At 42.4% G+C, this 22151-nt stretch overlaps 1 protein-coding gene across 1 annotated transcript; it reads right to left on the bottom strand.

The window, feature by feature from the left end:
* Positions 1-16047: 16047 nt before the first annotated feature.
* Positions 16048-21349, bottom strand: ACTC1 (actin alpha cardiac muscle 1). Its single transcript, XM_084776324.1, has 7 exons — positions 21189-21349; positions 20368-20525; positions 18745-19069; positions 17975-18136; positions 17659-17850; positions 16896-17077; positions 16048-16375 (listed from the first exon to the last, which is right to left on the bottom strand). The coding sequence occupies exons 2-7, from the start codon at positions 20494-20496 to the stop codon at positions 16232-16234; spliced, it is 1134 nt and encodes a 377-aa protein (XP_084632450.1). The 5' UTR covers positions 20497-20525; positions 21189-21349; the 3' UTR covers positions 16048-16231.
* Positions 21350-22151: the final 802 nt, after the last annotated feature.

Genomic DNA, 22151 nt, shown 5'->3' with positions numbered 1-22151 from the left:
CCAGATGGTGTGAGGGTCTCTAGAGAGTCACAATATGTTTATTCATTATGGGTATATATAATATCTTGGTGACATTTAAGTTATCCCAGAGGTTTCTGAGGAAAACTACTCCTCGTTTCAACATTGCTCAAGGTTAAAGAATTTTCTTTTGTAAATAAAGTCACAGGTGGACTTACAGGAGATAAGCTGAGGGAAGCGCCTGAACCCCACACTGAGTAGGCAGTTAGTTTACTGTCTTTTCAAAACACAGATTGTCTTCACGGGGAATTTAAAGTTTTTGAGTCCATCTTCAGGACAAGCAAGCCAGCCTGTTTTTATGCTCCCCTCCTGGGTCCCCATAATTTCCCCATTTTTCTCCTCTGCCTTAGAACATATTGGAATTACTGTAGCTTTCCACTTCAGTCTAGGATGGGGAGGTAGAGGAAGAGAACAGAAGGAGATAAAAGCCCATTGACAGAATTAAGAGATATCTAGAAAGACTATTGAAACAATAGGTGGCTATCTGTGAAAACAAAAACAAAACAAAACACTAAGATGGGTCCCAAGCATAATAGACTGGGTGGTTAGCATTTAGGGAGGTGAGGAGGCCTGGCGTGTGACCAAGTTTGTGGAGAAGATTACAAATTTGGTTTGGGGCAGGTTGAAATAAAAGTTCCCTTGAGATATTTAAGAGAGATCCAAGAAGGCCGATGAAAGTTGAAACACAAAGGTGGGAATTAAAACTCGGGAAGTTGGTGTATGGATTTGGTACATTTGTGGTGCTGGGAGGGTCCCTCATGACTTATAGGCAAGTGCTGATCCTGCAAAGGATGCAGATAGCTGAAGTTAGGTGAAAATGAAGAGTGAATTCAGTAAAAGGAGTGTTTCTACGGGAGGCAATAGTAAGCTGTGATGACGGTAAAGAGTCCCATGAACCTGGTTTAGATTCCCTCCACGACCTCAGCCTTGTTGCCTAAAGATCAAACAACTCTGGTATGTACCTCTCCCAAGTAGCAACACCCATACAAGACCCTGTCCCTGACCACACCCACCAGTAAAAGACTGTGAACCTCCCATAGACTTCTGAGGGGTTGCAGCTCACTCTGTGGAAGATTTGTACCTGTGCTCAGAGGCTATATTCATCCCTAGCTGAGCTGGGATCCCTTCTCTTACACCGTTCCATGTCAATACAGAGTGACCTTGAACTCCAAACAATGTTCAGCTGGTTCAAAGCCTGACAAATTGTCATAAGAGCAAACATATGTCCAAATGTCTACTACACAAAGGTGTGGTAAATTTCCATATCAAAATTACTACCAACCACCTAACTCCAGGTGTCTCGGTCCCACTGAAAAACACAAACAACATGAATAACCAAGAAAATGTGTCTTCTCCAGGAATCAGCATTCTCATAGCAATGTTCCCCAAGAAAAACAACTTTGATGACACATGAGACAATTATTTCAAAATAGCAATTATAAATATATATGAGGTACCCAGAAAGGATATGAATAAATGCTGGAACAAAGACCATGAAAACACAAACAGCTGAAAGAAATTAAACAATGCACGATATAAAGAGACAGAATTTCTGAAGAAAACTTAACTGAAATAAAACTTGAAATGAAAAAATTCAGTAAGGAAAATTAAAAAGTCCAATGCTAGGCCTTATCAAATGGATCAAGTGGAAGAGAGAACATCAAGGCTGAAAGACAAAGTAGAGGAACCGGATCACTCAAAGAAAATGATTAAGTCCAAGGCAAATCCCATAGGGACCAGCAAGATGGATGCCGTCAGAGCCCAGTGTAAACAGAATCAAGTCAAGAGCAGTGTTAACAGAATCAAATCAAGTTTGGACTGAACTGGAGGGGTGAGATGTAGAGAAATAGGGAATCACAAGTTGGGAGAATTCTGGCTATGAAAAGGAGAAAGAAAGGCCGGCGGTGGTGGCGCACGCCTTTAATCCCAGCACTTGGGAGGCAGAGGCAGGCGGATCGCTGTGAGTTCGAGGCCAGCATGGTCTACAAAGTGAGTCTAGGACAGCCAAGGCTACACAGAGAGACCCTGTCTCGAAAAACCAAAAAAAAAAAAAAAAAAAAAAAAGAAAAAAAAAAGAAAAAAGAAAAGGAGAAAGAAGCCAGAAGCTAAAATGGACTGTCAGGTTTAGGCGGAGCACTTTCTTATGGGGAGAGATAAACGTGCCTGCTGTTGTGAGACTCTAACTTTCCTAGTTTGCTCTTGTTGTGATAAAACACTGACAAAAAACAACATGGAGAGGGAAGGGTTTATTTGGCTTCTGGGTTACAGTTCTTCATCGAGAAAAACCAAGGCAAAGACTCAGTGTAGGAGCTTGAAACAATAACGGTAGATGAGGGCTGCTCACTGGCTTGTACCCCAGACCTAGGTGCCTAGAGATGGTACCGCCCACAGTGGGCTAGGCCCATCTACATCAATGAACTATCTAGAAAACGCCTCACAGGCATACTCATTGATCGACCCACAGAGGAAACTTCTCAATTGAGGTTTTCTCTTCCCAGCTGTGTCAAGCTGACAACTGGAGGTAACTATGTCCGCCAGCAAAGTTTCTCTTTTTGGTTTCCTATTTCTTTTTGAAGTTGGAAGATGGAAGTCTTAAAGAGGATGGGGGAACAGCGAAAGTAATTGTTGGAAAGGTTAAGAGAGGAGTTCTGAATCCTCACCAGTTTCTGCATATTTACCTGGTGTGGGCAAGGCACTCATCTTTAGTTTCATCTTTAGATCCTCCTACACAAGCACTAAGGATTTTTCAGCATTGTGAAGTCTGTGTTTAATTCACTTTGGTTTTTATTCTGTAGGTCTCTAGTCCCTAGTTTAAATCTCCCATGCCTTGGGTGTAACAAGACCTTCATGAAATGGTGACCCAGTTCTGTATGTAAGCCACCTAGAGTCCGTCTTCAAATATGCCACGCAGTGTTGTCTAGACTCGAGTATGAAGTCATGGAAGGGACAGTATTAGCAAAGCAGTGAAGCCATTGCTGATTGGAGAGTTCTAGGGAAATAGATGCAGGGAAACTGGTGACTCCTCTGCCGCTCACCCAGCCAACTCCAAGAAGGGAACTGTTGAGTGGGAAGGATAAGACCTGCATTTCTGATTTTCTAATGAGATTGTCAGGGGCTCTGAGTGAGCCTCTTGACTTTCTTGTACCTAGCACATTATGACCATAAAGGGAAAAGTCACTTACTGCAATCCTTATCACCAGTAGAAGACTTCTGGCTTTCGTAAACAGAAGGCTTTCTTGGTTAACTGAGGGCCAAGCCTGAGAGGTCAGTTTCTTTGTTATCAAAAGATAAGACTTAGTCTGGATTTTCTCAGGTCCCACGCAGCTCCAACTTTCTTTGTTTTTTGAATCCATTGCTTACAAATGGGGTGAGGTGCAGGGGATCAGAATAGGGCAATTTTCAAATAAATCAGATAATCTGTCTCTTTTACAAAAAGTAGAGAGCTGGGTTGAGCTGTCCGCAGTGACCATGAGGTTTGCCTCAACTCTCCTTCTCACCTTTCTTTTCCCAGTGGCTTCCTGAGACCTTTCAGGAAAACTCCCATCTGACTTTAAAGAATCAAACTCAGACCTACTAGGAAGGACTTCTTCCATTAATGGAAGTCTCATCTGCCTTTGGTAGAATGGAACAGAGACATCATAATCATAAACTACTGGGAGAGATAAAAAATATTATCTGCAAAACCATTTGGAAACTGAGTGAAGATACAAGCAGGGAGTCCATTTTACTACTATCGCCACTTTATACATGTCTAATTTTTTTTTTTTTACCAAAAAGGCAATATGTATATATATGTATGCATGTGTGTGTGCTAAAACGAAGCTTCATAAAACATTTACCTTCACTGTATACTTTCCTACTCTCTGCTCCTCTTGGTTAATATTTAATATGGTGTTGGAACCTATGTGACTGATTCCAAGATATGTTCATTGATTAAGTCTCAGGCTTTGAAACTATAGATCAAATCATTAGTCAAATCATTCTGGTTGGCAACTAAACACTTGTCTACTGGCCTGTGTCAAGAGAAAATTACTTGGAGGAGTGATGGAGGAGACAGAGCAATCACTCAAGTTTGGCTTCCATTTTTGGGAAAGTCAGGCCGTCGTCTTGAGTGCAGGTGTCATCAGGCATTGGCTAAAAGTGAATGCATCACAAGGTGCCAGTTCTGTGCACAAGGAGCCCCCGCCCTCGTTTCTGTTCATTTGTTCCTAGAAAACAGGCTTCTAAGCAGCCAGTCTCTGGCTGTCACGGCTTTGCGGTCACGGCGTTCATCTCCTGTCTGTGCACATTTCTCCAACTGCCCGGGATGGGGAATTTACACCTGCTCACTCTCCTCCATTCCCCTCATGACGACACCCCATAACCGACACCGACAAAAGTTACATTCACCAGAGGGAAGGGACAAAGCAAGAGATTCGCTCCGCACTTAAATTCCATTGCAGCAAAGGCCTGCTAAAGCAGGCAGGATGCAAATTGAGCTCCAATAAACTTTTTTTAGTTAAAAAATTTAGATATACATTTTATTATTGCACATATATGAAACAAGCCACAAGAAGAACCACAAAAAAAAAATCAGGAATTATATTAATGCTACATCCATAGTGTTTTGGCTTTTTGTATTTGACAGCCTTGAAGAAAACATCTTTCCTATCTTGGTGAGTCTAAAATTCTGAACGTAAATCAATATCTATCATATCTCATCTCTATCAACTTAAAACATCTATCTAGACCTAAAAACATCTTAACCCCTAAACAACTAAGATTAACTGTAAAATTAAACTATCTGGTCTTCAACCCTACCAGAGACTTGAGAAGGAATAAAATTAATTACCTGAGTAAAGAGGAAGTGGAGGTTAGCAGATTCCAAAGTGAAAAAAAAAAATGACAGAGACAATTTGCTGCCTGAGCAGTCACTCAAAACTCTGTCATGTTGGAGCATCATCTTCAGCCTCCTGGTCCAGTATATCTGACAGACATAGTTGTGAGGCAGGAAATATTATGGACTTGCTTACCCTGTCTTGAGAGTTTGGCCATTGACTCTGGCTGTGTCCAAGCTTGCCCGTTTTCAGGCACAATTGTGCCAGTGGCTGAAATGAGGACGTTTTGCCCAGTAGCTCCAAGTAAACTTAACTTTGATATTTAAGAATGAAGTATCAAGTCTTCCATCCTTCAACAAATGGCGGTTATCTTCTTGTGGCGGAAAAAAAGATAATTTGAAGACATCAAGGATTATAGACATCAAGAAAATGCACAATAGCATCTTGGTTTACTATATAGAAGAAGCTTCAAGTTTTAAAATATTTTATAAAGGGGTCCACAAATCCAGAGATATTATATATAATACACTTTATGCACTTTATACATTGTGTGTCTGTGTGTGTGTGTGTGTGTGTGTGTGTGTGTGTGTGTGTGTGTGTGTAATTTTCATTAAAAGGCATACATTGGATGAACTACTTCCTAAAAAGCTCATCTTCCACTCATGAAATACTACTATTTTGCTGAGGGGGCATTACCATTCTTCCAACTGCAAAAGCTGTATTTCCTTCAATATTAAGGTTAATGAGGGCTGGGGCCCTGTAATCTACATGAGTAGGTTAATTCTCATGTGTCCTAGATAGTTGAGAGAGAGATTTGGAACTTCAGCTGAGGGGAGATACACACACTGCCAAACTGGAAATGCAAGCCTGCAAAGGGGGCAAGAAAAGCTGTGTGTGATGCACCTCTGGGCCCCAGCAGAGCCCAGGTGCTGAGCAAGAACTGCCCTCCCCTGTGCATGAAGGAGAAAAGCCAGTTCACAAGCTTTGAACAATACTGGAGAAAAGCTCTTACATGAGTCAAGCTCTGATTATATTATAGTTGTAGAATGGTTTATTAAAAATTAACTGAACTGTTATGGCATTGCTGACAGGACATTCATGGGTCAAGTCTATTTTAGAAGTGGGGACATGGCACAGGTCGAGCTGCCTGTATCAAGGATATGAATGTGAAAGATGCTACTACAAATTTCTTCATAGACAAAGCTGAAAGTTCAAAGTTTCAAGACATCACAATTAGATGAGACTACTCCAACTTGCTCACGTAAAACTATTTTGCCCAAAGGCAAAGAAAGATAAATTTCTCACGATTCTTTTCCTCATTCAGGCTATCTTTAATATTGCTGATGGAAAAGATGGGAGCTGGAAAAACAATGCAAACAAGACACGAGACTCCTACGGTTACCTCTCTTAGTAAAGTCATTTATCATGTCCTGCAAATGTTCAGATGCCTCCAGTTTTTTAATGGAAAGCTGATAATCAATTATCTGGGATGCATCCTCCTGGTAGGATCAGTTCTAGACACTGTGCTAGAAAACTAAATTTAAAAGCAGAATCTAGTCGTAGAGGCAAAAAGGCATAGATTAAATGATAAACCACGTGAAACTGCAAATCAGAACAGAACTAATTGCCCAACGTAGAGAAGTACTTGAGGCTGAGGTGGCAAGAGCTGGCTTTGGAAGTAGGAAGCAGTTTGGGAGGTGCCACACTTTGATTTTGTGGTGACTCTTGGGTATATATAGTTGTTTAAAATTATTGAATAATGTGCCCTAAATAGGTACATCTTTAAAGATTGAGATTTTAATCTTTTACTAGTACATTAAGAGTTTTGTACAGTGTGTTTTGGTCATGTTCGTCCCCTCCTCCAACATTTCTTAGATTCACCCCCTTCCTTACACACCCAATTTTGTGCCCATTTTATTTTTAATGTCCATCAAGACTGATTTGTGCTGCCCAAATATTCTTAGATGTGTGGTCTTTCACTGAAGCATGATCAGTTTACCAGGGACTATACTCATAAAGAGAATCATCTCTCCTTCCCTGGTAGCTAACAATTGCCTTGGGTGGGAGAGATGGGGAAAAATCCCCCCATTTAATGCTGAGCATTTTGGAGTCTCTTAGTCTCCATTCCTTGGATATCTGTAGGTCTCCATGTTAATCACCATTTACTACAAATAGAAGCTTCTCAGGTGAGGTTGGATGGAAGTGATGACACATGGGTAAAATGAGTCACTAGGAGTTGTTTTGGTACCATGTCGATTTAGCACTACAATAGTGGTAGGATCGCCCCTAGGGCCTATGCCGTGTTTATCCCAATTACATCTCAATCACAGTGCCAAGTATGCGTTTCAGCTGGTGGAGTGGGGCTTAAATTCAACCAGAAAGCTCATATACACGCACGAAGCATTAAAATAGAGTTACCCTACATCAGGTCAGCAACCTTACTGGACACCAGAGACTAACAAAGAGAAGTGAACTCTATGCAGTGGGTCAAACAGGCACATTTTGTGGTATACAAATTGTACCTCCATAAAGTCAAGTTCCAAATCATAAGAGCACTGAGAAGAGATAATGCGGGAGGCAAAGAAGAGATGTATATACAGTTCAGATGAGTCTTCTCGAGGCGAATTTCAGCTGTGAGAACCATGAAGTTTATGTCTGATGCTGTAGACTGAACTCCTACACTGGCCTCTGAGATGATGGTCACTCCTGCTTCCTGCCACGTATATCAAACTGAACTCAGAAACAGGACACTTTTCCAAATCCTGAGGACCCACAGGAACTAGTTAGAGTGGCCTAGTCTGTCCGAGACAGAACAATAACAAAGTTCCCACCCCTTTGACCTGTAAGGAAAGTTCCTTGGAGTGACCAGACTTGCTGCTCAGCTTCCTTCTTCCTTCAGTTCCTTATGTCTATGAAAAGCCCACCCACTTTCAGAGGGGATGCTGCCTGATTCCCAAATTACTAATACAAACCAACTCATCCTTGAAATCCAATTGCCAAGGTTGTTTCTAGACAGAAAGTAACCCAGTGGGGTTTACACTGGGAAAGACCACTAGTGCCTTTTTTCCCTCTCCTTTCAATAGATGGCAAAAGCTAACATTTTTATTAATATAAAACTCATCATATGACTATAGTATCAAAGTACTGTCTAAATATGTATCTCTGTTCCCACAGATGATCGCATCTCTCAGTCCTCATCACTGGAGTACCATTGTGCAGTGGGCCATGGTAAACACAGAGACACACCACTGGTTGAAGCACAAGGAACAAGTATCTGTGGACTGCTCAGCCATAAAGGTGACATCTATCATATAGCCCCACCCTAAGAGTGAGGGCCCATTTTAGAAGAAGGGGTCAGACAATTGTAAGAGCAGGGGTTGAGGAGAACTGAACAGAAACTGTCTTCTGGAGATGACAAGATCACTGTATTCATGAACTCCCAGAAGTTATGGTTGCCTACAGAAGGCCTGTAAGTCAGTCACAATTGCAGCATGGGTAGAGAGGGGTACACAGGCTCTCCTGGGCTCCAGCCCTCAGGACAGTGCCATCCACACTCAGGGTGGCTTTTCCCATATCAGTTAAACGTTCCTGGGAAAATCCTTCACATGTCCAAAGATGTATGTCAGATTTGATTATAAGTTCCATCAAATTGGCTACCAAGATTGAACTTCACAGAAGATATGCAACCAAAATCATGCCCCCAAAATCTTTCTGGGTGCAGATGAGCAGCAGCCAGAATGCAGAATTTCTTTCTAAGGTGATAAATGTGTTTAAAACTTGACTGTGGCCGGGTGTGGTGGTGCACGCTGTAATCCCAGCACTAGGAAGGCAGAAGCAGATGGATCTCTGTGAGTTCGAGGCCAGCCTGGTCTACAATGCAAGTCCAGGATAGCCAAGGCTACACAGAGAAATTCCGTCTCAAAAAACAAACAAACAAAAAACTTGACTGTTATGTGATGGATACACTTGTTTGGGTATAAACCATCAAGTTTGAACTGTACACTCCAAATGGGTGAATTGTGTAGTGTGTGAATTATGTCTCAAAGATGTGTTTCTTTTTAGATGGTAATAGAATTCTATGTAAGCCAGAAAAGTAAAAAAGTTAACTGGGTCAAACTTTAATTTTGATTTTCTTCATATCATAGTCACATGTTAAACCAACAAGATACACTTAGAGTAACTTGGGAGCCACTTTCTATTTTATTCATACAGTAAAGGAAATTATAACTGTCCCCATTCCCGAAAATATAATGTGACTTCCGTTTCTGTTAGTTTACAACCTTGGATAACCCGAAAAAACTTCCTTAATTAAAATGAAAACTGTGCCTAATATTAATTATTCTAACTGCATTTGTCATCTGGTATGAAGTCATTTCACAAGCCCAAAGCCAGCAAACCTACAGAGCAGAACTTTGATGTAGTAGATTAAACAGCCCAACGTGAAGAGGAGCCCAGACAAGGAGAAGTGATGCTGTAGTTACAACCACAGTCTTGGCGGTTAAGTGAGATCAGCGTGTTTCTCATCCAGGGTTCATGCCTGTCGGCGTGTCCAGTCGTCTCCTCTGTGGAGGCTTCTATCCAGCAGGAGAGGACCGCAGCCCCTGACTCATTAGGCCACACTCTGTTCTCTTCAAGTTAAGAGATAATTTTCACATCACCCTATTGTGGTTTTTGTTTGGAGTGAACACTCCTTCGTCCCTACCAGCCTACGGTTTTCTTTGTTAGGACTAGAAAGCGTATACTGTATTTCAGTGAAGGAGTTCCCTTCCATGTATTAAAATCAAACCAGTTATTATAATAGAATGGGATTGACACCCCAGTGTAAAGGATACAAAGGGAAATGTGGCTACCCCTTACTGTACGATGTCAAGAGATTTAAAATAAGTTCCCTTCGACTTGAGGGGAGACTCACAGTGGTGTGTAACCCAATTTAGATTAAAAGCAAATGCAGTATGGTGTAAGATCATAGTAATTATCAGCTGATCTTCTTGTTAAGCCCCATATTATGAACTTGTACTTTTCCTTATTTTATGAAATTACTTAGGCCATTTTCCCCTCTGAAAAATGAAGGAAAATCTAACTTGGTTTTTAGTCTATGGATAGGGAAATCTCTAGCTGTTCCTTGTTGAGGTGTATTAGGCAAGGTTATGTTACAGGAACATCACACACATGCACACACACAGACACATGCACACACAAATGCATACGTGGTAGATTTATTAGACTGGTTTACACTATGAGGGCTGAAGACACAGAGCACTCCATAGCTGCCCAATCCATGAAGCCAGATGCCTCCAAAGCTCCAATCTGACATGGAATCCATGTTAAAAGTGATGCTATGAAAGAAAAGAGAATTAAGACCACAGCATGACATCATCCTACTCCAGTTAGAATAGCTGTTATAAAAAAAAAAAATAATGGCAAAAGTATGAGGACAAAAGAACTGAGAGGGAATGTAAATTATAACCTTGGTGGAGAACAATGTGGATGCACCTGAAAAATTAAAAATAGATCTATTATGTAATCCATCTATCCCAATATGAAGCCATTTAATCAGAGATCACTACATGTCCATGCTTACCATGGAATTGCTCACAATAATAAAGATACAGACTCAGCCTAGGGACTCAACAACAAAGGGATGGATAAAGAATCATAGGATGTATGAATACAGGGAAACGGACAGCACTAGTGGACATTATAGGTAAAATAAGCCAGAAACAGAAAGATAAGTATCACATGTTCTCATATGTAAAAGCTAAAAGAAAAATGGTCTTAATGTGGAATAGTGATGAACTGAGGTTTGTGGGGGGAAGTAAAGGGTTGTTGGATTTGATTAGTGTGTGCTTTATGCTTATGTTGAAATAGTATACAGAATTGCTTTTATGTATACAATTAATACATCTTAATCATAACAATTAAATATAGAAGCATATTCTTATGTGTATGACCCCTTAGAATTTAAGCTTGCTATCATGTGAAAATCCCCATGTGATTTGTATTCTGACGCCTTCCTAGTACCACTCAGATCTTCCTCTTTCCTCCTTATTGCTTCCCAGCTAGTGGCTGCCTCCTGCTTCTCCACACAGTATATCTTCATGCATGTATTTTTACTGCCAGCTTTTCCCATTCTTCCGGTCTTTCTAAAGAGGCACATCTTACCTAACTAGACACCTCCTGTTCCCTAGAGTCTCTCGCTAAACATTATTCCTTTTCTAATCCTTTGTATATTTGTTTATTCGGCTCTTGGCTGCTTCCCCAAGACACCCTGACCCTCAACACACACACACACGCACACACACACACACACACACACACACACACACACACACACACCCCTTATCATTGTACTGTCAGTCAAACAAATGCCATGGCCATGTCAATTTCTTCTCCAGAAGAAATTTAAAAGAATATATTGAATAGACCAAGCAATTGCGTCTTTGGCTTAGTTTTATACCTGGTTTTACAGAATCTTAGGCCCCTCCTTCTCTTCAAAGTTTTTGAGTGTGCACATACAATAGGACAGTGGCTTGGAACCCCTTATAGACAGAGTGAATTCATAGGGACAGCATGTCTTCTGGTTTCTAGCCACTCTTGTTGGTGAAGACACACTGGGCTGCTGACAGGGCATGGACAGCCTCAGTTAGTAACTACTGGGGTGACCTAAGTCAAGCTGATGCCTCTTTAGGTGTCAGTTTTCATCAGCCACGGTGGACTAATACTGGACCCTGTTTCACTGTATGACTCACTGTCCAAGCCTTGCCACACTCTGAGCCCTCCATGAGGTCTCTGCTATTGCCTTCAGAGGGAGTTTTTATTTTTGTTATCCCCATGGCTGGTGAGTTTGTAGAAGAATCTTAACTTACCATGCCCAAAATATGGAGCTAACTAGTATTGATCTACCAGAATGACTCCAACCAAATGTCACAGGCTGAGTGGCTTCAACAATCATGCTTATTCCTATAGTTCTGTAGGCTGGAATCCTAAGATCATGAACTTGGGTGCAGATGGTTATTTGCCTGTTGTGTGTTCCTTCCCTGTGCTCACTCCACGGGTCCCTTCCTCTTCTAATGAGGACACTAGTCCAATATGATGAGATTCCTAAACTTAAAGCCTTGTGTAAGCTTAGTTACCTCCATAGAGGATCTCTCTCAAATACAATCTCACTGGGATAAGGATTCACTCTAAGAATGTGGTTTCACAGTTCAGATCTAGCATTCGTGGGAGAAGTAAAGAGAATGCCAGGCATAGTGGTTCACACCTGAACTCAAAGGGCACAGGTAGGAGAGTCAATTTCAAGTCCAGCCTGGATTACGTAGAGACCATGTCTCCTGTAATGGATGGATGGATGGATGGATGGATGGATGGATGGATGAACAAAAGTCCCAGTAACAATGATTTAGGCCCTAAAACAGTAAATCAGCTCCAGTGCTCTACATATTTTCTTCAGTAATTTTTTTCTCTAATTCTCCTCTCTTGAATATTTATAAATGCATCTACAGTAATACCTATTTCTCATTCATAAAAGTGAAAAATAGTATTCAGAAGCATGAAAAATTACTAACAATAGTTTCCTCATTTTAATCTGAGAAAAATATAAGTAACACAAGGTTTTGTACTTAGCATTTTTTAATGAAATCCATTACTGTAAACATATCAATCATTTTATTCACATGAAAGTGGCTTCTAAAGAAAATGATTAGTGCCTTTCTTAAGCAGAACTTTTGAAAAAAATTATCTGTCCTAGTACCTTACAAACAATTTTCAAGCATTGATGAGAGGACCAGAATGAGAGGTAAATCTATGTGCTTACCACTCTGGCTACAAATGTCAGATTTGTAATTCTTAAAGCTTCTACTTCTAAGTAGAAACAATATACATTATGTATCCACTCATAAATAGAAAAACCAAGAGATTATATGCAAGTTAATGGTGAAACCTTAAACTATTAATATAATATGTAGATATAAAATTTATAATAGGTATACACCTGACCTGAAAGATGAAAGAGACACAGAGAGTGTCATATTCATGGCCCAAATATGTCTTCTTGTGATACCCAGCTTTAAAAACAGCTCACTTATGCTACAAGATACTGCCAAAGGAAAAAGATCTAAAATAACACTAATACCTTTTCTAAAGAAAAGGCCACTGAATCAGATTAGATTACTATTTACTCATTATTGCAGAGAAGACCTTCTTGGCTTATTCTAAATATAGAACCCTGAGCTCCTTAAGCAAAGAAAACATGATCTGATTCAACTTTCTCTCTCCCGACCCTTTTACTGAGCCTGGCCCGGAGCCAAGGATCATGAGATACTTTTAAAATTGGTTGACATAAAGACACATTTGTGACCTTGCATGGTAACGTCAGCAGCAGTTGACTAAGGATGAGCCTGAAGTGTTCCAGGTTTTGAACCTGGCTTCCAGAAGGGCAGAGAATGACAGAATGGGGATGCCCTCGATAAACTATGACAAAATTAGAAAATATACGTCAGGAAGCACTGTCCCGCCATTTGTCAGAACACCTGAGTTTTGTCTTAATTCTTCATGTAAAAATAAATAAGTACAACCATCTTGTTACTGTGCAGACTTACTTTAATTTTTAATATATGTATGTGTGTGTGTGTGTGTGTGTGTGTGTGTGTGTGTGTGTGTGTGTAATTCTGTACCAGGTGCTTCATTTCTCCATTTTGATTTTCTCAATAGACGAAGTTTAATTAAGCTCATCAAACACTCTGTGAGCTCCATCAGTTCGTGCACAAGATAATTTGAAAATGAAGAAATGTCAAGATTCTGCAATCAGACTGAAACCTACTTTCCCCAGTTAGATTTCCTAAAAAATTTCAGCTCCCATCAGGCTGCTTCATGTCCAGCCCCTCAGCCATCTTTCCGTTCCCTCCTGCTGGGACTTCCTCCCTGCTTTTCTTTCCTAATTCTAATTCTTTTTTTTTTTAAGTTATATTTCTTCGCTGTTTTGCCTGCACGTATGTGTGAAGGCATTAGATCCCCTGGAACTGAAGTGATTATAGACAATTGTGAGCTGTCATGTAGGTGCTGGGAACTGAACCTAGGTCCTCTGGACCAGAGCTCCTAACCACTGATCATCATTCTAGACCCTTCCTAATTCTAATTCGTGAACGTCATGTGTCCATAGGTTGAAGGCCCCAGCTCATAAGTGCTGGGGACTTGCGTGTAGACGAGTCCTTCAAGGACAGAGCAAAACTGACCGTGCTGGGTGTTGTGCCCTTCCTTCTTCCCAGCATGCTTTACGGCTCCTCGACCTCTTGTTGCCTCTGACCTTTACATCTTCATTTTACTCATTCCAACATCCCAAGGTCACAAAGGAAATGAAGTGGCTCAAAGTCTGTCCTGCAAACTTGTCACCAACTTGACAGAAGTGTCTGGTTCTTTCTCCTCTTTATTTTGAACATGCTGGGGCTCAATGCTCCTAAACTTGTTTAGGAAAAGCCTTCTTAAAATTTCTACCTGTGATCCCCTTTAAGCTGAAAAAAAAAATGTGATCCTAGGTGTGTATGAAGTACAAATAAAATCATAAAGATAAATACAAATCATAAAGATAAATCATAGAGGAATTTATTTTAAAATAGTTCTTTGGCATATATATATGTGTATATATATTTATCTTTATTAAAAATTAAAGTAAGTCTGTATACTAACAAGATGGTTGTACTTATTTATTTTTACATGAAGAATTAAATATTGGCTTAATATTTGATACTGTAGGACACAGATTATTTTCAATATTTCCTGGAGTGATCTATATTTTGATTTTTGTAACCATCTGAAAATGCCTCTTTTCAGAAATAAATAGTACAAAATGGGAAGTACAATGAGAGGCATTTCAAATTGCTGAAAATCCTGTTCTAATCAAAGGCCAAAATTCCTTCCCTTAATATCTTTAAAAAATAAAACTCAAGCCATCAGCCCAGATAGCTACTTTAAAAATCAAACATTCTAACATCATATAATCCAATGTTAAACTCAATACTTAGATGCTGAAGACAATAGAAAAATATGAAAATCCATTTTCAGTAATTAAACTTATGTTTGAATAAGGATAGGAAACTTTGTACGTACAATGCAAACACTACATTCAGAATGTACAGTAGCCTTGACTCTGAGCTGTTTCAGGCCGTGTTTGTTGGTGTTCTGTGATGTGCTGCAATGCACAGTGTGGAACACACACATGTTGTGAACTCAGAACCAATGTTGCAGTGAAGCCATGGGGTACAGCACAGGCAATAGTTGTCACAAACACTTTGGATTAATTTTATACTTGATTTTGGATTCAGTTCTTGCCATTGTGAGTTCATAAGCTTTCGAATGCTGTAAATTATTATTATTTTTTTTATAATTCTCACATAACTCAGGTTCAAGACACTGTGGAATAGTGAGTGTGTGCACTAAGACAAGGCAACAACTGGCAAGTCTACCTTCTTATTTCTTACACAGCCTTCAAAACACACTGCAAGCGAGAGAGCTGTCTCAGTGGTTAGTATTTTTAACATCCTCTGTAGAGGACCCTGGTTCTATTCCCAGCACCTGCACAATGGGTCACAACCATTGGTAACTCCAGTTCCAACGGATCTTACGCCCTCTTCTCTTTTGTTTGTTTTTTAGAGACATGGTTTCTCTATGTAGCTTTGGTTATCCTGGACTCTCTTGCCCTCTTCTTAACTCTGTGGCCTTCAGGCATGCATATGGTACATGTAGGCAAACAACTCATACACATACAATAAAATAAAACAAAATATGAAAAAATAAAAAAAGACAGACAACTTGGGATTACAGCAAAAGAAGAAGACAATCTAATTTAATAACTTTGATCCTATTATTATCAATATGTATATTTTTATGTAAAGTTATAAAATATGTGATATGTGCTAAAACAATTTTCAACACCAAATATAAGAACTAATTGTAATAATTGTGTTATCTAGCTTTATTTCTTACTTATGCAGAACTAACAACTGAGCCACAAAACTAATTTTGCTAATAAGATTCAAAATATAGCCAGGATTACATCCCAAAATGAAGTCAAAATGTAGTGCTGTAACTTCCAGTTCAAGTTAAATGCCCTATGAATCTGTTGGGCAAACTTCATTTTGCTCTACTATTATAATGTTCAGGGTGTCGGGACAAACTCCTTCCCCATCCCAGGCCCACTCACACAAGAAAGAAGACAGGCTTCTGTAGGCTGCAAATCCTGGTCTGGTTTATTTATAAAGCAATAAATATTTGAGGCACGAACAAAACTGCACGTGTGTAAACAAACTGTACAATGGCTGATGGGAGATGGGGGAGGGGTCAGAGGATTCCAAGAAGCATAACACTGTCGTCCTGAATGCAAGGTAGACTATGAGAGGGGCGCCTCAGAAGCACTTGCGATGGACAATGGATGGGCCGGCCTCGTCATACTCTTGCTTGCTGATCCACATTTGCTGGAAGGTGGACAGAGAGGCCAGGATGGAGCCCCCAATCCAGACAGAGTATTTACGCTCAGGGGGAGCAATAATCTGCAGAGAGAAAACAAAGCCAATCAGCGTGTCTTGAAGTTCCAAACAATGGGGTGGACAATAGGTTTGGAATATTCACAGAAAAAGGCATCACAGATGAACTGATGGTAAACAGCGTAAGAGATGTTATACGATAAAACAACGTAGCCAGTCAGGCTTGGCAAACTTTCCTGTATTTCATCATGTCTCTACTTCTTTGTACTAAAGAATAAAATGGCAAAAATCTAAATGTGTGTAGGATAGCTCAAAAGCTGGGGGCCTTTTAAATGTTGTGCTTACCCCCACCCCCACCCCACCCTGTGTCTTTCAAATATTTACTTATATTCATTTTTTAGAAGCAGTCCTAAAGTTTCATATCTTGGGGAAAGTGCTAGAAAAAAAAATCAGGAATAACATTAGCACTGCATAGAAAACGTCATAGAAGATGGAAAGCTAAGATACGGGAGATGTCGGCTGAGAAGGAAGCTTGCCTTAGAATGCCAAGATCTGCCTTTGCCTTCCACTCCCAAGCCTTCCCTACCTTAATCTTCATGGTGCTGGGAGCCAGCGCAGTGATTTCCTTTTGCATACGATCAGCAATGCCAGGGTACATGGTGGTGCCCCCAGATAGGACGTTGTTGGCATACAGGTCCTTGCGGATATCAATGTCACACTTCATGATGCTATTGTAAGTAGTTTCATGAATGCCAGCAGATTCCATACCTAGGAACAAGTTCTTTTTATTCACAGCACATTCAAGCTAGGGCAGAGGGGAGAGAACGGAATTCCTCTGTGTTGGTGAGCTGCCACCATTCGCATCTAAAACATATGTCCCCCACAACACGCTGCTGGGAACAGGTGGGACCTGAGTCTTTACAACGTGCTGGTAGATAATCCAGCATAGATGGCCAAGAGACAGCTGTGGTCAGTGCCTGCTTTGAATGAACACTGTCTGCAAACATCAGGAGTGTGGAGATACGTTGCAAAAAGTGTGACATATGTTTAAGTGAAAACTACACTAAGTTTATCTCCCAGTAGAGGATGAGACTGAGCAGTGCATGCTGGAGAGACCCAATTTACCTCCACTAAGTTCCTTCCAGTAGAGATGGACTAGACTTAGTCTTTTTTCTTACTGAGCTATCAGGAGGCAAGACGGAGCTGGGTGAGATGCCAGACTTTGACCCAAGAGCGCCAGACTTTGACCCAAGAACACTGTCGCCCTTCTAATTAAAATGCATATTACTCTGGGTGACTCTAGAATTTCTAGAGAAGCTGAGCCTCAGCACCAGGAGCACCCCCCTTACCAATGAAAGAGGGCTGGAAGAGTGTCTCTGGACAGCGGAAACGCTCGTTGCCAATGGTGATAACCTGGCCATCAGGCAGTTCGTAGCTCTTCTCCAGAGAGGAGGAAGAAGCAGCTGTGGCCATCTCGTTCTCGAAATCCAGGGCGACATAACACAGCTTTTCCTTAATGTCGCGGACAATCTCACGCTCAGCTGCAGAGATAAAGAGTTTATAGTCAACATCTGAGGGGGAAAAAAATCAACTATGCAAAAGTAGGTGTATCTACTGAGGAAGCAAAAGCAACGGACATCTGCCTGCCAGGTAAGACACACTCACCAGTGGTGACAAAGGAGTACCCGCGCTCAGTGAGGATCTTCATGAGGTAGTCAGTGAGATCCCGACCAGCCAGATCCAGACGCATGATGGCATGGGGTAAGGCATAGCCCTCATAGATGGGGACATTATGAGTTACACCATCGCCAGAATCCAGAACAATGCCTGTTAGAAACGATAAATGAGAATGAGGTGGGGTCGCAAGGACCACTTCTTCAGGCATAGTAGAACCTGACTTCTGCTTGGGTAAGAGAACCAATCAGATCCCTTAATGCAAAGGATAAAAATGGCCATAGTGGATGGATGCTAACTCTGAAGGCTGCATAGTTTGTCTTACTAAATATCGTGGTAGGAAATTTTCCTGAGGACACTTTCAAATGGCCATCCCTCCTATCAGCCATTAGCATCTTATGTAAGCAACAGGGCATGGTTTTCTTGGAGCCAGTCTAACTTAGACTGTGTCTCTCTGTTTGGATTCAGACCCCGTAGGCAGATGTGTGTCCTTGCATATGTCTGCCCAGGGGCTGCAGATGCTGTGTATCACATACCTTAAATAAGGGAAAGATCTAACGCCACAGGTTATCAGATCTTACAGTAAACATTCTCTAATCTCAGGGAATGGTTGTTACCTTTTTTCTCAGCATAGATACTTTGCTACAGGAGTGAGGGGCGGGGCTTCCTTCACCAGGTGAGAATTTGGGTTCACAGCAAAGTCAGTGGATTGAGACTATGGGTAATCAATTCCCATAATTTATTCCCTAGCCCAAACAAACCTGTGGTTCTTCCAGAAGCGTACAAGGACAGCACTGCTTGGATGGCCACATACATGGCAGGGACATTGAAAGTCTCAAACATGATCTGGGTCATCTTCTCACGGTTGGCCTTGGGGTTCAGTGGGGCTTCAGTGAGCAAGGTCGGGTGCTCCTCAGGGGCCACACGGAGCTCATTGTAGAAGGTATGGTGCCAGATCTTCTCCATGTCATCCCAGTTGGTGATGATACCATGTTCAATGGGGTACTTCAGAGTCAGGATACCTCGCTTGCTCTGGGCCTCATCACCTACATAAGAGTCCTTCTGCCCCATACCCACCATGACACCCTGTGAAAAAGAAAAAATGAGAACATCATGTTTCCACAAAAACAGGAGTATAGGTCCGATCTTATGAACTTATATCCAATTCTCAAGGCAATGAATAGTTGTGGCCTGTTTCAGCCTTTTGAGTACTGGAGTCATAGTCATGGGCCAGCTATAAAATACTAAAAAAACAAAACAAAACGAAACAAAACAGAATTTGAAAGTTAAGCATTCTGGCTCATGGAGAGCAAATGCCAGGCCAGCTTGGGCTATAGTGTGGGACCCACCTCCAAGAGTTGACATAATCCTAATTTTAACAAATCATTCAGGTTAATGTTATACCTATCTCCACAGGAGGACATGTATCAATTAACTAGATTATACCTGTGGAGGAGAGGATAAAAGGATTTTACTGAAGAAGTAGAGCCGTATCTCGTATTTGAAGTAGCGTAATGGCTCCAATTAAATTACCAAGCTTATCACGGATGTCACCGAAGAAATAGATGACTATCTTCTGGGACAACTGAATTAATACCATTACATCCTCTAGTCTCCTTAAGAAAAGATTCTGACACTCATCCACTGTACGTAGGCTAACAGACCACTATCACTAAGATGAAAAATCAAACCACTTGGAGTATCCCAGAGAACCCTTCACTGGCTAAGCCTCAAGACTCCCAGCTCTGCTCTCTGGCAGCCTGTCCGGCCAAGCATGCGACAAACCCAGAGAGCGTGGCATTTCTTTTAATAAACAAGGTGGTATGTCACTATCACCGTGGCACTTGGGGCTCTAATCACATTTGACTTCTAAAAATGCAACACCCAGGAAGGGGATCCATTACAGCTTTGGGGAGTTCTGTGAACTGGCTGTGAACAAGAAAGAGGAATGTAGAATGGGTCCTGATTAGCTCTGAGTAGTTCCATTCCTAGCAGTTAGCTGAGTCATTTAAACTAAACTGAACAGATGAAGGGCAGAGGGCAAGGAAGAAATCCCTGTTTCAGAGTCAGAGAAGACACCGCCATTGAAAATCCACAGGCGCAGAATGAAAGAAAGGCTAGTGGCCTTTCTCAGGAGAGAGAGCTGGACCCATCAGCAGGTGTGCCACCTCAGTGGACTTCTTGGATGTTGGAAGCTGGGGGAGGTGGTGTTGCCTGCACTGGTTTGCATCTGAAACTCACTCGCTGTTTCGCTTATATGACCTAAAGAGTTTCTGAACAGTGGGGTCCGGAGAGTCACTTCCCAGATTACTGGACAGAGGGGATGACAAGAAGGGGTCCAGAGTGTGCATGGGGAGCAGGCTAGGAGTGGCAGGGAGCGTTACCTGGTGCCGGGGGCGACCCACGATGGAAGGGAAGACAGCTCGGGGGGCATCATCACCTGCGAAGCCGGCCTTCACCAGCCCAGAGCCATTGTCACACACCAAAGCGGTGGTCTCCTCGTCGTCACACATCTCGGCACAGCTTCTGTGGGCTCCGTAGGCTATGGAAAGAACAGTGAGGGGCCCGCACTCAGTGCCTGTCTGTAGGGCTGGCCTTCTCCTTCAGAGGGGAAAATGACAGGGCACAGTGGGGCTATTGGATTGTAGGGAGTAGGGGATGAACTGTAATCTCCTTTATGTTCAAGACAAACAAAACAAAGCAAAACAAAACAAAACAAGGGTTGGAAGAAGAGGGGAGGCTGTCAGTATGGCCGAGAGAAGGCACCCACACTCTCTGGCCAAAAGGCTCACCCTCCACCCCAGCTGCAAGGACTCATAGTCATAACCACCAGGGTCCCTGCTCCACAGTAGCTGAGGATGATCCCAAGCTTATCAGCTCTCCACCTTTTCACCAACAAAAGCCCATTGTCCCTCCCTATCCATAACCCAGGAGGGGTGAAAGTGCTAGAGATCAGTGACTCACAAAAAGCTCAGGTGGTGATGGAGTGAACTCTCGTGCTGTGAGTGGTTTGATGGGGCCCAGGACAAAACAAGTCAGAACCACACCCAAAAGTTTGCTTAAAAGACAAAACAAAACAAACAAACAAAAAACCCCCAACAACAATAACAACTACAAAATAAGAGTATAATATCCATGGGAGCACAGAAGTGCAGTGCAGACTGGGTCCTGCAGGAAGCTGGGGCGGAGCAAGGCTGGCACTCACCGTGCTAGGGGCAGCTGGGCTCAGCTGGGCTGGCGGCGCTGGCGGCAGGCAGGCACTGGGTGTCAGTCGCCTGCCTGGAGCGCAGCTTTATAGCACACTGATGGACGGGGTCAGTTGGAGCAGCCGGGGGCAGGGGTGGGGGACCCTGATCTGCCACCTTGCCTTATTTGGTTGCCTTAGCACCATCTAGGACAGCCGAGGCCATTCTTGGAGCCAAGGGCAGGGGAGAGAGGATCAGCCTGGGGGCTCCCAGACCATGTAAGGAAGGGGAGGGGGCAGCCAGAGCAATGGCCAAATAGGGAGCTAGGGAGGGGCAGGCCGGCAAGTGGTGGGGGGGCAGGGGAAGACTAAGTGACGCCAACTCGCCCCTTCCTCCTTGCTGGGGTGGGGGAGCTCCCTAGTTCTGGAGTGGACTTACTGCTTTTCAGCCCTGCCAGACTAAGGGGGGACAGTAAGCCAGTCTCTCTCTCTCTCTCTCTCTCCTCTCTCTCTCTCTCTCTCTCTCTCTCTCTCTCTCTCTCTCTCTCTCTCTCACACACACACACACACACACACACACACACACACACACACACAGAAGGCTTGGTGCCCTGCCCTTGGAGAAGGGTCCTGATAGCTGGGCTGGGGCTGCAGGGGAGAGACAGCAGCTTCTCATCCTCCAGTACTGGGAGACAGAGCAGCAGAGTCCTGGCGGTCTCTGTAGGCACAGAGAGCACCTTGGCAGTACATCTGAGTACCTGGATGCAACAGGGGCACCTGGTAGGGCCGCCTCATTTAGCCTGAGCTGGAACTATGCTCACCTAGATGAGAAAGCTGGCATTCACCAGCCTTGGACCCACCCCAGGCATGGTCCTGAGTTGGCAGGGAAGAGCCTAAGAAGGGTTGTCTGGGGCTCCAGCCTGGAGTCAAATGACCCTCATCCACTCTGTAAGGGTTTTGTTCAAACTCAGATCTTAGTCTTTA

Source organism: Acomys minous (assembly GCF_964271855.1).
Source record: "Acomys minous genome assembly, chromosome: 3".
NCBI classification, from domain to species: Eukaryota; Metazoa; Chordata; class Mammalia; order Rodentia; family Muridae; genus Acomys; species Acomys minous.
This window is presented reverse-complemented; position numbering and strand designations above follow the sequence as displayed.

What these genes read in the sequence shown, in the direction of transcription:
- ACTC1 (XM_084776324.1), bottom strand. Translation starts at nt 20,496, where the DNA reads ATGTGTGACGACGAGGAGACCACCGCTTTGGTGTGTGACAATGGCTCT. An exon ending in GTACTCCTTTGTCACCACTG is followed by an intron (nt 17,851 to 17,974) that starts GTGAGTGTGTCT and finishes TTATCTCTGCAG; the next exon opens with CTGAGCGTGAGATTGTCCGC. An exon ending in CCAGCACCATGAAGATTAAG is followed by an intron (nt 16,376 to 16,895) that starts GTAGGGAAGGCT and finishes TTCTCTCTGCAG; the next exon opens with ATTATTGCTCCCCCTGAGCG.